This window comes from Alexandromys fortis, unplaced genomic scaffold (assembly GCF_014885135.2).
Source record: "Alexandromys fortis isolate MF-2015 unplaced genomic scaffold, M_Fortis_MF-2015_v1.1 scaffold_21, whole genome shotgun sequence".
Classification (NCBI taxonomy): domain Eukaryota; kingdom Metazoa; phylum Chordata; class Mammalia; order Rodentia; family Cricetidae; genus Alexandromys; species Alexandromys fortis.
The window spans coordinates 8998206-9011833 of record NW_026067905.1 but is presented as its reverse complement, the minus strand read 5'-3'; the positions used below and the strand labels follow the sequence as shown (position 1 = coordinate 9011833).

The 13628-nt window shown below is 48.0% G+C and overlaps 1 protein-coding gene across 6 annotated transcripts in view; it reads right to left on the bottom strand.

The window, feature by feature from the left end:
- The window catches only part of Tnn (tenascin N), a 70779-nt gene extending 57756 nt beyond the window's left edge, over positions 1 to 13023 (bottom strand). For 5 of the 6 annotated variants that reach the window (XM_050135422.1, XM_050135426.1, XM_050135427.1 and 2 more), the window contains exons 1-4: positions 12927 to 13023; positions 6183 to 6624; positions 4812 to 5186; positions 3826 to 4089 (exon numbers count right to left, since the gene is read on the bottom strand). In XM_050135422.1, the coding sequence (XP_049991379.1) occupies positions 3826 to 4089; positions 4812 to 5186; positions 6183 to 6591 (1048 nt within the window). In that variant the 5' untranslated portion in view covers positions 6592 to 6624; positions 12927 to 13023. Of the gene's footprint in view, positions 1 to 3825; positions 4090 to 4811; positions 5187 to 6182; positions 6625 to 10106; positions 10200 to 12926 lie in introns of all 6 variants that reach the window. The other variant, XM_050135423.1, reaches the window with a different exon arrangement.
- Between the last annotated feature and the right edge of the window lie 605 nt (positions 13024 to 13628).

Here is a 13628-nt window from a genome sequence, read left to right as displayed (position 1 = left end):
TAGATCCCACAGTGCTCAGATGCACTACAGATTAACCCAAGGCAAAAGTACAAAGCAGGTGATTTTTAATTAGGTCTGTCTCTGGATTCTTCCCGAACCGTCTATCAAATTCTACTACTTTCACAAGGTCCCCAGTGTGCTGATGATGCCACACGGCCCTGTCCTGTAAAGAACATTCATCATATGACTTTGTTCATAGTGAAATGCATGGGTTTAAACATTTGCCCTGCCACTGAGAAAGAAAAGCATAAAATTATAATACAAAGGAATGGCACACTAAGCAAAGACCTTTGGGGAGGGGCAACTCAGGACTCCTGTGAAGACTTAGAACTGCAACAGCTGTATCCCAGGTTGATAGAGAATGCTCTTAAAGTCTGAGGCAGGGAAAAACAACTTCCAAGACTCCCAGCCTTGCCCCCTTCCAAGGTCACGTTGCCTTAGCTTGGAGGCACTTTCATCCATTCTGACTGACCTCTTGTCAAGGATATAAGACCAGGAACTTTCGTATTAGGCAGAGTATGAACTCAGTTATCTCAAGATCCCTCAGCTCTGAATATCTGTGATTCTCTCTTCTATAGACAAGGAACTCTTCAGAGCCTTTCTTCTCACCTGCAGCTCCTACCTGCTGGCCCCAGGTTCTGTTCTGAGACTTCTTTCAAAGAGGGAACCCCCCTAGTGAAAAGGCAACAGGGAAGTGACAAAATGACTGCAGGATTGTGGAAGACATCCTACATGGCTTAAGAGAATTGGAGGATTCACAAATTAAAAAAAAAAAAAGGCAGCAAGGACTTAAGGAGAATGTTCAAGATGGGAGTAAGTGTTAGAAAGTTAAAGCTCCCCCGAGGGGCAGGGAAGATAGGTTTGAACTTGAATAGTTTAGACAGAAAGACAAACTTCACAGTAGTGAGGTAGCAAGGTTTTACAAGTCTTCAGAGGAAGACTCTAAGAAGGGTTGCTAAGGCTTTCCACCAGATGTTCCTGCCCTCTCCTGGGAGTCTCAGCGCTGTCCTGCCTGTGGCAGATGCAGCTGCAGACAAGGCAGCTACAGACAATGCAGCTACAGACAATGCAGCTGCAGACAATGCAGCTGCAGACAATGCAGCTACAGACAATGCAGCTGCAGACAATGCAGCTGCAGACAATGCAGCTCCAGACAATGCAGCTACAGACAATGCAGCTGCAGACAATGCAGCTGCAGACAATGCAGCTACAGACAATGCAGCTGCAGACAATGCAGCTGCAGACAAAAGCAACCCCTACCGTCAGACATTGGCCTGGCTCTTGCAGCTGTGCTCAGCAGTCTCCCGTGCTTGTAAACCATTTCACAGAGCATTAGCATTAGTCAAGGACACTCGGCCAGCATGCAAGATTGAGACAAAAACAAAGCCATCCTATGACCGTGTCTGAACACAGACAAAAGCAAGACTATTGTCCACAGAAATGACAAAATGTTCCCCCTCCTGACTAACAGGCAACACAACTACCTCTTCTCAGTCACGGCTCTGGTTGCCTCTGGTGAGCCCTCACTCTGGAGAAAATCCCCTACGATGCTCAATCACAGAATTGCCCCCCACTTCTTTATAGCATCCCCACCAAAGCAAATCCCTGCGCTCCCTGTTATCTAATCCAACCCCTCGTCTAGAGCCAATCCTGCCTTGCATTCTTGCTGAGACACCGCTGGAGCTCTCCACGATGGATATTTTCTAGGATGAAATGAGCAGATCCAACTGTCCAGCTGCAAGGATGTTTCTAGTGATCCCCGAAAAGGCCCGCCCTAAAACTGCCACATCTCTCCCAGCCATTCAACACTGATCTACTCAAACCTCACTCCTGCCACCAAAACAGGACAGGCAGCCTCTGTTTCCACAAAGACGACTGCATGCCAACATCCTACCCATCCAGATCTTTCCCCCAAGGACTGGGAATAGGGTGATGGCAGTAATTTTGATCAGCACCTAGAACAGCACCTGGCACACGGTGGCTCCTTGATGAACAAGTGTTGAGTAAAGGAACAAATCAGAGTCACTGGGACAACTAGATTGATGCAAACTCCCCAAAGTCAATGCCACTTTAAGAATATTCATGAAAAACTAGATTTCTAGAGAGTGTTAGCTGCCGGGCAGCCACAACGTGTAGTTCCTAACCACACGTAGAGGAAAACAGCCACCCTTTTAAATGACTTAACATAATTTCAAAATTCTTTTGTTTTGAAATGGGTCTCACTGTGTAGCTCAAGCTGGCCTGGGGCCGGTGATCCTTCTGTATCTGGCTCCTGGGGGCTAGAATGACAGGCACGTGCCGCCATAGGTGGCTCAAAGTCACTTTATTGGCGGTGGTGATGATGGTGCAGGTGGCAGTTTTGCAATTAAAGGCCATTAAAGTAACTAATGAGGAACCAGTCAAAATAGGTCCAGACACTCTGAGTCATTCATTTGCGTTATAATACTAAATTCTTTGCATGGAATGGCTAATATTAGCCACTGCATATGTTCATGGTGTGTGTATATACATACATGGGTGCATTTACACATGTGTGTGGAGGCCAGAGGACAGCCTCAGGGGGTTGTTTCCCAAGAACTGTCCACCTTGTTTTTCTGAGACAGGCTCTCTCGTTGGTCTGGAGCTCACTGAGCAGGCTAGGGCTGACTGACCGGAGATCCACCTGACCCTCCATCCCCAGCATGAGGATTACAAATAGTTATTGTGCCCATTTTGTAACATGTCTTCTAGGAACTAAACTCAAGTTCCTGGCCTTTTTGTTTGTTTGCTTGTTTTAGCCCAATGTGCTCACCTTTACATGTGATGGTAATTTTTCCTTTATCAATATGTCTCTGAATAAAGATACCACCCTTCCTCCACTGTGTTTGGGAAGAAGACTGCTTTGAGAGTTAGTCCCAGCACTCTCCTTACTTGCTGCAAGTAATAAATCCCTGTCTACTCTTAATTCCCTGGATGTTCACCAAGAGATGAGCTATTGCACTTAGTGACATATGCAGCGATGTTCATCCCTCCTCTCATTTCAGTGTTACTTGGTGACACAGTGGAGACTTTGTCCTTCAAGCCAGTCTCCTGCACTCTCTTTGCTCTGTGTCCAGGACTCCACCCTGTTTTGTGTCCCAGGTTTTTGTCTCTGTGAATTACGTCTTCCAGTTTGGGTTCAGCCAGAAGGAATCAGCAATAGATTGGAGAACGGGAAAGAGCTCAAGCTATTGATTCTTTTACTCCCCCGGCAGGGGTGCCGTAGACCGCCTGTATCCCTCTATCAGCATCCCCTATTTGGGCGGCCTTTCATACAGCTTCCCCTAGGTCAGTGTACCAACGCCCATCCTGTCCTTGGAGCTAGAATGATTGCTGCTAGACCTTGAGTGTTCAGCTACCCAAATACTGCCCATAGCTTTGTAAACAACTCTGTAAACCTTCAGCTGCCCCGTGTTCTCTCTTCCCTCAGGACCTGAATCTACCTGCTCCAGGGGACGTCAACCACTTTTCTTCACCCAGCCCTATTTGAACTTGCCGAATGACCTCGGAAGCTCAGAAGGAGCCAACAATTCACTCTCTGGGTACTTGTATGGGAGTGTGGGGGCAACTAGACCTTTCTGGTCTCCTGGAAACAGGAGACCTCTTGAGACTCAGTCTATCAGGTTTCCATTGCTGGCTTGAAGGACCCAGGAACCAGAAATCTGGAAGAGGGCCACAGAGAAGTAGGTGGCTTCTCTAGCACCCAGGGACCTCAGCTGCTGTTTTTAGACTCCAAGTTAGGGCGATCAAGAGCAGAGCATTTGTGGGGAAAGCAGGAGAAACCTGGGGTGGCTGGCTGTGTCTCACCTGTGGTGGCGAGCAGATGCTGAGGGCTGCTGGAAATGTCCTTCTTCACATTGCGCAGGGTGACTATGTATTTGGTGCCAGGCAGCAGGCCCATGATGTCGTAGGTATGCTGTTCCTTGGGCACCTGGACCTGCTTTGTATCCTGCTCCTTCCCCAGGGGATAGTAGCTGAGCAGGTAGTGGTCTACCTCACTGGAGGGCTCCCAGCTCACCAGCAGGGAATTCTCCGTGCTCTTGAGCAGCTGCAGGCCCTGAGGAGCCACCACTGCAAGCGGAACAGGAACAAGAGGTGAAGGTGGAGAGGGTGATACTGGGCTGCCAAGTGAACTAGCACTTATTTACGGCTATAAGGAGGCCTGCGGGATGCAGACTGAGGATCGCGCCATTCTGGACCCTGCTCTCCAGGAAGTTCTTGCCTGGTTGCTGACCACCACCACCAGGAGCAGGCCCAGGGGAATTCCTATAAATGCATATTCTCGATCCCTACCAGGAACTTTTATGTGTGACCAAAAAGTGCCCAGCACTTTATTCTTGTTTGTTTAATTCATTGAAAATTTCATACAAAGGTACAATGTATCTTGGGCATATCTACCGCTTCTACCCCCTATTAACATTCTTTTCCACCCACGGGGAGGTCCTTCTCTCCTTCCCTCGCGGCTCCTCGTCTCTCACTCTCCGCGACCCCCCCCCCGCCCATCTTTCTTTTTGTATATAACTGATTGAGTCTAGTTAGTGCTTCCTGTATGCTCACCAACCTACTACAAGCCACACCCAGCAGCCGTCAATTGTATAAACTCCTAGAGGAGAGGTGGAACTTGAGGAGCCCCTCCCCCACCAGCCAACTCTATTGTTGAGCCCTCCAAAAGGATCGTTATTTAGGTTAAAGGGAGAGATTCTCAAGTAAGACATGTAATAAATAGACTTAGGACAACTGAGACCAAGGATCGTGGGAAGGGTGGCCCTCAAAGCGCTTCTCCCGGCTCTCACCCTGGGAACAGTCAGGGCCAGTAAAGCCCATCTCGCAGTAACACTCGCCGGTGTCACAGAAGCCATGCCCGCTGCAGTCACCCGGACAGCGTTGCTCGCTGCAGTCCTCCGCGGTGAAGTCTTCATAGCACTGGCAGACGCCATGCACGCACACGCCATGCCCGTTGCAGTCCTGGGGGCAGGCGGCGTAGGCGCAGTCGACCCCCACGTAGGGCTGGTCACACACGCAGCGCCCGTCCACGCAGCTCCCGTGACCGCTGCAAGCCCCGGGACAGGTGGGCAGTTCACAGTCCACGCCTTCCCAGCCCTGCTCACAGTGGCAGCTGCAGGTCTCGGGGAAGAAGGTCCCATGGCCACTGCAGTGGCGGCTCAGATCTGCCAGGAGGGGAGAAACAGGTGGAGGTCACTGGTTAGAGATGACTGACATTTTCTGGATCTTGTGGGGACTCTGTGAGGAAAACGCTTTCCACTGGAGGCAAATCTCAGTTTCTCTTTTGTTTGTCTAAAACGCTGCTTCTTGGGTGAAATCACTGGGTTCTTTCCTCTCTGAATGGTGGTGACTAGTGTTTTTCTATAAAGGGACTTTAAGTGGTCCACACTGATGGCCGGGCTCTAGCCTCAAAGGGGCAGGACTCCAATGGCTCCATATGCAGGTGGAAGGAGCCAGACCAAGCAAGGCTGGTTGTGAACCAAGTCTACAGAAAATAGCCCTGGCTCCATGTGGTTAAGAGCACAGACTGCTCTTCCTAGAGGAGCCAGGTTCAATTCCCAGCACCCACATGACAGCTCACAACTGTCTGTAACTCCAGTTCCAGGGAATCCGACACCCTCACAACAATGTACATAAAATTAAGTAAATTAAAAAAGAAACAAAACATGAAGCCAAGAAAACATCATTCTTTGAAAAAAAACGTGTACTTTATAACTAATAAAAATGTTTAGTTTTCTGAATTCTTACTATGGGCCAGGACGCTAATACACACCTTTCTAGTCTCAGAACTGTGATAACTGATAAAATTAGCCTCGTTGGACAGTTGGAGAAATTTCACACCTTTGGCTTCCCTCATCCCCTTTCTATACTTACCTCTTGACTTGCAATCAGGCCTGTCAGGAAGACTGCCCTGGGGTCTTTCCCTTCTGGTGTCATGAGCCCACGAGGCCAGCCTATCAAACCCTCCCTGCCTGGACTTCCAGATGTCCCTTGAGCTGTATCAGCAAATAAACAGCACGGGTGTGTCCTGCACCCCAAGAAAAGCTGACAGTGAGAGGGGCCTGCACCAGGATCTCACGGTACCCGTGAGGCTAGGGAGAACCTGACACATAGACACTCACTAAATGTTTGTAGAGTGAATACCAGGGGGGGAATCTCACCAGTAGCTCCCTGGCAGCAGCGGTTGGCACTACACTGCTCCTTCATCTCTGCCATCTCTTCCTCCAGCTTCTTCACCCGGGCCAGCAGGTCCTGGACACTGTCTGCCCAGTCACAGTTCTTCTGTGGAGTCTGAAGACGGATGTTGTGCCTGAAGATGAAGTTCTGCTCCTCCCCAGCCTCCCCGGCTGCCAAGAGTGATGTCCCTTCATCACTGAGGGACTGTGGGTCAGTCTCTACTTGAACCAGAGCTGACTTGGGCACATCGATCTTGTAGGTGTGGCTGACGGTGACCTGTTGCTCCTTGTCACTGCAGCCAGGAGACTCTGGAGTGGCTGGGGCTGAAGCCACCAGGAGCACAGAAGCAAGCAGAAGCCCCAGGGGGAAGGCAAAGATCCCCCAGAGACCCATTCTTGGAGAAAGGGATCAGACACTCCAGGAGGCCTAGATCCAGGAAAAGAACACAAGGAAAGCCATGAGGCTTGCAGGGAGGAAAGTGCCCATTTTAGCAGATTCTGAGTCCATATACTGTTCACAGTGCTAGTCACCTAAGCCAGCCTTTATCACCCTAATCCCTAGTGTCTATAGCAGCCTGAATATTGACCACTTCCTTGATCAACAGCAATAGGAGCACATAGAATGCTTTCTATGTGATGGGGACTGTTCTGAGTTTTCACATTTCTAACTCATTCATTCATCACAACAGCACTGTTGTTGAGCCCATTGCTTTTTTCATGTGTCTTAGAATTGAGCTTAACCTTGCACGTGCTAGGCAAGTGCTCTCATGCTGAACTACACACTGATACATACACACATACATACACATACATACATACATACGTATGTACATACATATACACATATATCTGTAAATATATACATATTTACAGACAGGAACGGAAGCACATTGCAAGTACACAGCTAAGAAGTCATGGGATTTTTTTTTCTTTCAATGCTGAAGGGAAGATCTTCTGCTTCTATCACTAAGTTACATATACTCCAGCCCAGGAGGAGGATTGGAAACTGCGCAGTCTGATTCTCAGGTCCATGCTCACCACCATACCATGCTTTTCTGCACCAACAAGGAGGCAGATGCTGGAGAGTTGAGCAAGTTGTCCTGGACACCACAGCCAGGAAGGGCAGAGAGCACTCAGACCCAAGTCCACTGTCTCCAAGACTCCGCACCTGAACCCACAGATAATAAGCGACACTCTCCAGATGGAATGGTCAGGGGGCATCTCTTACTGTCAGGGTTCCATTAATAAATAGGTGGGAAGCATTTAGGCATCTACCGAAAGTTAGGAGGGCTGGCGAAACCAAGATGAATGGAAAGGCATGGCAGGAAAAGAGATGGATGCCTGACTAGCCAGGAGCAATTTAGAGATTGGCCCTTGGCAGAGATGTGGGTGGAGCCACAAAAACTCCATCCTGGAGTTTGATTAGGTCAGGCTGATGCCATTGAGGCTCATTAAAGCCTCCCACAGAGCAACCAGGCTGCAGCCAGACAGGGCCTCAATGCTCAGCAGGGGTTCTCTGTCCTAGTGGGCAAAGTAGGAGGTACCAACAGGGAAAACAGGGAGCCTGTCACTCATGATCAGTTCCTACAAAGAGGTGTGCATTCAGTACTACAGACACCTTCACTAACTGAGAGAGCTAACTAATAAAGGTGTCCATTCCCCTCGTCACACCACACCCCAGAAAGCAACTTGGAAAAGCCAGAACAGTTGTATAAGTTGTAAGAAGAGGACAAACAACATCTAGGCACACACACACACACACACACTTTCACACTGTGTGGATACGTGGATACCAGCAACCTGAGCGAGGACAAAGGAAAAGCCTTGCACTGCAGGGCACTGAGGTTCTGACAAGGAAAAGGATTTGACTTCACGAAAGTCATTTAATCCCAAAGCATAGAAAAGTTTGGGAATCTGCTTGAGACCTCTGAGAGAAGGCAGAATAGGGAGAGCCACAAAAATGAGTTGGAGGGTAGGAGCCCAACAGAAATATGAACTAGAGATTCATTCAAAAGTTCGTCTCCGTGACAAAGCAACCAAACACAAACTGTCCACTCAAGTCTCAAGCTGGAAGCTGAGGAGCAGCAACCATAACAACTTGCTGCTGAGCACGTGACCACTAACTGCAAGGCCACAGGTTTGGACCCAGGCGAGCAGTGGAGCCTTCACTTCTGTGTGCTCCTGTGCCCACTCAAGCACCTACTGTGGGTGTAGCAAGACATGAACTATACTCTCCAAAACCTCTTCTGGGCAATGATAGCATCAACAACACCAACTTCTCTGTTCATTCCTACCCTCCAGCGCCCCTTCCAGCCCTCTGCTCACTATTCCTGAGGCCTAAATGGAATGCAGATGGGTTGTTTTTTTTTAAGAAGACGTTCCTAACCAAAAAAAAAAAAAAAAAAAGAGGGGAACTCCTGCCATAAACCACAGTAAGACTGTCCAAAACCCCGTCTCCCAGTGTTTGTTTTTGAAGCCTGGAATACGAGAAGCCCCAGAAGCTCTTGCAGGAGCCTTCTGTGTCGCCTGTCCTGAATTGTAACAAGATGTCCTCGCTAATCACAGCCTCTCGGGTTGCACATGCTGATCTCAGATTTTCCTGGGCAGAGTGATTGCTCGAAAGAAGATGGGCAGGGGAAATCCTCAATCTCACACTGTCAAGTGTGAGCAAGAAGGGAAGATGCTGGCTCCGGCTCCAGCGAGTGGGGGCAGAGAGCCCTGCCTAGCTGAACAGCATGAGGGTAGGCATGACCTCATCCTCTGTATTAATATGCAGAGCACACCGCAGACAGTTCTCAGTGTAGGGGAGGGGGACTCCAAATTTCACCAAGAAAAATGGCAGATGATACATTACTGAGTAAAGATGATTCTATGGGGAGGGAGTTTCTGGTGGAAAGTGGGGAAGACGCTGGAGGAATTCATAAGGCAAAGGGAATTTATACACAGGAAACCATGGAAACCAAGGGTCCCCCAGGAACTTCTGTCTCATGATTGTGGGAGGGGCATTGAGTGGTGTGAGAAGGTGAGGGACAGTGGCAAGAGTAAATGCTGCCTCTGTGACCATTCTGAGAAGGTCTTTCACAGGGTTTACTGCTCACCATGACCTAGATGAATGGTCCCCTGGATCAGCCTTGAGACACACCAATGTCACAAGGGTCTATGTTTGTGTGCTCTTTCTTCTTGGTGGCTGCAGATACTCCTGTAGCTTTCATTTCTAGCCCAAATGGACCATGTCCAAATCTGAAAGTCTCTCCCCAGCCCAGATTGCCTGTCAGTTCAAAGATGGCAATTGCTAGGACGATACAGGTCCCTCCTGTTTTCCTAGCCACGTAGTACAGCTTTGGCCAAATATTTTGTAAATTAAATAATAATGGCCACTAGATTTGTGTGTGTTTATTAGATGGTGAGTACTGGGCCAAATAATTTTAAAACATTGGCTTTAATTAATGCTCAAAATGACGAGAATCAATCAACAATATTCTTTGTCATACACACTCAAATGATGTTAATGAATTGTCAAGGACAGTCAATTAGTCAAGCAACAGAGCTGGGATCACACACCAGGTCTATCCACTGTTAATGTCTGGATTCTCCATCTTCCTGCAATATATACTGTAGATGTGGAAAGAAAAACACCGAATACCCTCTTTCCTGCCATATTTCCTTCGAGAGAGGGCTCTGAAAGGAAGGGAAAAGCCAAGGCACATCAAGTACTCAGCAAAACATCAATAAATCAGCAATGGAAGCCTGAGCCTGCCTGGCCTGTGACCAGTGCAAGCCAATGCTTGGAATGATGAATTGTCCTTCTCTCCCAGACAGCTTAGGTCCCACCACTTCCCACAAGGAGGTAGGAAACAGCAGAGGGTACCAAGACCTCTATCCACTGGGCTCATGTCAACCAAATCTTACCAGGAGAGAATGGTCTCTCAGCTGTCAAGGTCTTCTCGGAAGGGCTGACTGGCCCCTGGGTCACCTCATTCTCTCCGAAGAAAGACACATACTCTGAGTCAGGAAAAAAATACTACTTACATCAAATGAACACTTGCCAACTTCTAGCCACTGGCAAAATGCTTCGTACTTAAATTCAAGGCTTTCTCTGCTCCTGCATGACCTCATCCTGCCTAAGAGTTAACCACAAGCAAATGAGTGTACTGCTTTGGGTCTCAGAAAAGCTGTATTACGGTGGATTTCCAATAGAGTCACTAAGAAGATATGCTCTCCCCAAATAATAGGGTTGAACCCATTGAACTACGAAGGAGAAATGAAGGAACGGGGTGGCTGTGGATGTCCTGAAGCCACAAATGTCATGGCAAACTTCACTCCTCACTCCACTCTTCTTGAGCCTAATTTGCCGGTGTTCGACAGCCTGGGCCCTGGGCTGTTCTGAATCTTGCGACAAGAGTTCTTGGTCTAGGAAAACAAGTTCTCAGGGTGCTGAACAACCTATGGTGGTGTGACCCATCCAGGACATGAGCCCTCACATAACCAATGTCTCCATTTCCCATTCTTCGATATGTAAGAGAATCTTGCGTAGGAGGCAGCACTCTTTCTGCTAAGCCAGCCTCCAGTTGAGCCAAACTCATACAAACATTCTTACCTGTGGCTGAACTCTCTGAACAGGCATTCCTTACAGGATGAGAGACCAGTCAAGAGCGAAGATGTAGCTTTAAATGATATCACATCCTAGACTGTGTTCCTAGTCCAATGGGACTCCCTAATGGGTCCCCAGGAAGAGTTTGTAAGGGCTCTCCAACCCTAGGCAACACCCTCGATCTATATGTTTCCAACCATCCAGGATAGAAGAGACAATGGATGATACACCCAGCCCATCCCTGGAGCTCAGCTACTTTTTCAGGAGTTTCAACAGGCTCATTTTCTTTTATCAACTAAATCTTAACCTGCCTTTTGCAAAGGGTCCAGTGAATGATGATAATAGTAGCTACCGTTTTCTAAACACTTCTTATACATCAGTCTCTATGCTAAGAGCTTTAAAACTGTCTGTGAACAATGGGCAAAGACGGTCATTTATCCCCGTGGGAATGAATTAATTTCTCCCAGGAAGGCTTTCCATTAGTCCCCATGGACCAATCTCATTCACAATGGGAAGATAAAATAGATATGAGATCTAAATTCGGGAGCCTGCTTATACCAACCCAGTCTCCAGAATGATAAAGTGTTAGTTGTTCTACAATTATCCCAATTCTCCACGGTGGTGATGGATGCCTGATGACACTTGGGCTACAGGTGAATGCTAACCGTGCATAAAGCAAAGTTACAATTCCTCTCTTTAGTTTAATGTGTTTTTCACATACTGAAACAACTTCAAAGTTCCAGCCTCCCATCCAGCTGAAGGGGCAATGCTAACTTCCAAAAATTTGCATACCCTCATTGGCTATGCACATATTTAGGTAGCAGCTGGTTGGCATCTGCCTGAGCCCTCTGTGGTGGAACAGGCCAAGCTGCTGCCATCAGGAATCAGACCCAATGGCACCGCACCATCCGCTCCCAGACTGGAGGTTCCAGATGCTCCAGCAGAACCTATACCATGATCTCATGTCTGCAGCCAGATCCTATGGGAGCCACGGCTCTGAAGTGAGTGATGGGGAGGTAGAGTTTCCATGGGCCTGGGCATAACTTCCTCAGGCATCCTCTCAGAAAAGCGCCAGCCCACCCTACGTGTCAAACCACAGCGCCGCACTGGCATGGAAGCCAACAGCCACAAGATGGGCTGGAAATCATGTGCCCTAGTTTCCTTGCTTTGGGCATCAACACACTTGGAAACATTAGAAGAATTCAAAGGGGCATGAAAGAAAACCAGGTATGATTTTCCCTTTGTCTCTGGGGGAAATGACCCCAGTATTGATACTCTCTACTTCCTCCTGTATCTCTTCTCTTGACACTGTCACCTTTCAGTCTGAGTCTGCAAGGGCTGCAGAGCCATGACTGACTGGTATGGACAACTGGTTATCTTTATCTCGAGCATATTCTTCTATAAATTCATGTCTAAGCAATCCTCATCCTTAGGAGTGATGTGCTGCTTTTGTCCCACTTGGTCTTCCTCCCTTCTTCTTATCCCAACCTTCTCCCACCCTCAAAAATTACAAATAAGAAGTCAGAGCTCCAAAAATTAGTCTACCACATCACTCTTGAAGTATCTCAAAATGCCTGCTTTGGGGGCACTATAAAAGGGTAACTATATGAGAATTGAAGGGAAAGAAATTCTCCTATTCACAAATAATAATTAAAACACATACAACTAAATGAGTCCCTTCGTGGGAGTTCACAAACATCATCTTCACTGGTTCACACAAAATCTCAAAGATGGAAAAGTTATAATAGCTTCCTAATCACAACTGGAATGGAAATTCTGCTTTAAGAGAACAGCGAGCTATAACACATGAGAAATTACACGGAGAGAAGAGGCCTTTGCAAGAAAAAACAAGAAGAGACTTAGGAAAAATTTCATCTCAAATGCACTGCTCCCGAGAGAATCTAGCACCCTAGCACTTGGCAGGTAAGGGGACAGTACCAGTGCCTACTGATGTGGAGAGGACAGAGTCCAATACCTGCTGCAGACATGGCTCACAGGTCTTGGGAGTCGGTTGTGAACTTGGTCTATACTGTATTACCTGGATTTTCAGCAGTGCACTTCAGCCTGCAGTCACTCCACAGTGGTCATCCTCCTCCCCAGCGCAGATAAAGTCTCCTGTCAGGAGCTGGCGTTCTTACCTGAGAGGTTGCTGGGCACCACTTCCAACCCTCCTGCCTCCAGTGAGCTGGTCCGGGTACTGCAGACCTCAGGGCTGGTCTATCCCTCCACTTCTCCTCTCTCTTCTTCCCTCCCTGGGTTTAAATCCTGGCCAGGACAGAGGAGGGGCCAATCAGTGGGGACTCTGGGATTTTCCTCCTTTCCCGGACTCTGCTAAGGATTGAGCAATTCATTCTCCTGTTCTAACGAGGACAGGAAAAAAGTATACATTCCCCCTTTGATTACACAGCAGCTAAAAATACCAGGGGCTGTTTCCGTTTAAGCAGATGCAGAAGAAGGATATTAAAAAGTTTGCGTGTCTCCTGGCCAGGAGCTGAGTCTCGGGTTTGAAAGTATATTTATTCAGTCTCTTTTCCATGTTCCAGACATTCCAGAACTTACTGCTTACTACCCTTAAAATAAAAAAAAAAAAAATCCTTTAGAGTAGAAAGAAGTTAGCAGAAACTTCCAACCAGCAGACTGGGATTTGACCCCACACCTCCATCACCTCACACCTGTGAGAGGCAGGACTCCGAAGAGGGCTGAGGACAAGAACAGATCCGGGGCTTTGGGGCCCACTGTGCCACACACCTTCCCAGATGCCTCCCACACCCTCCTACATGGGAACTCTAGCCAAGGAAGATGAGCATTCTTCCCAGCCATTGTTTTTCTCTTGTACAGAC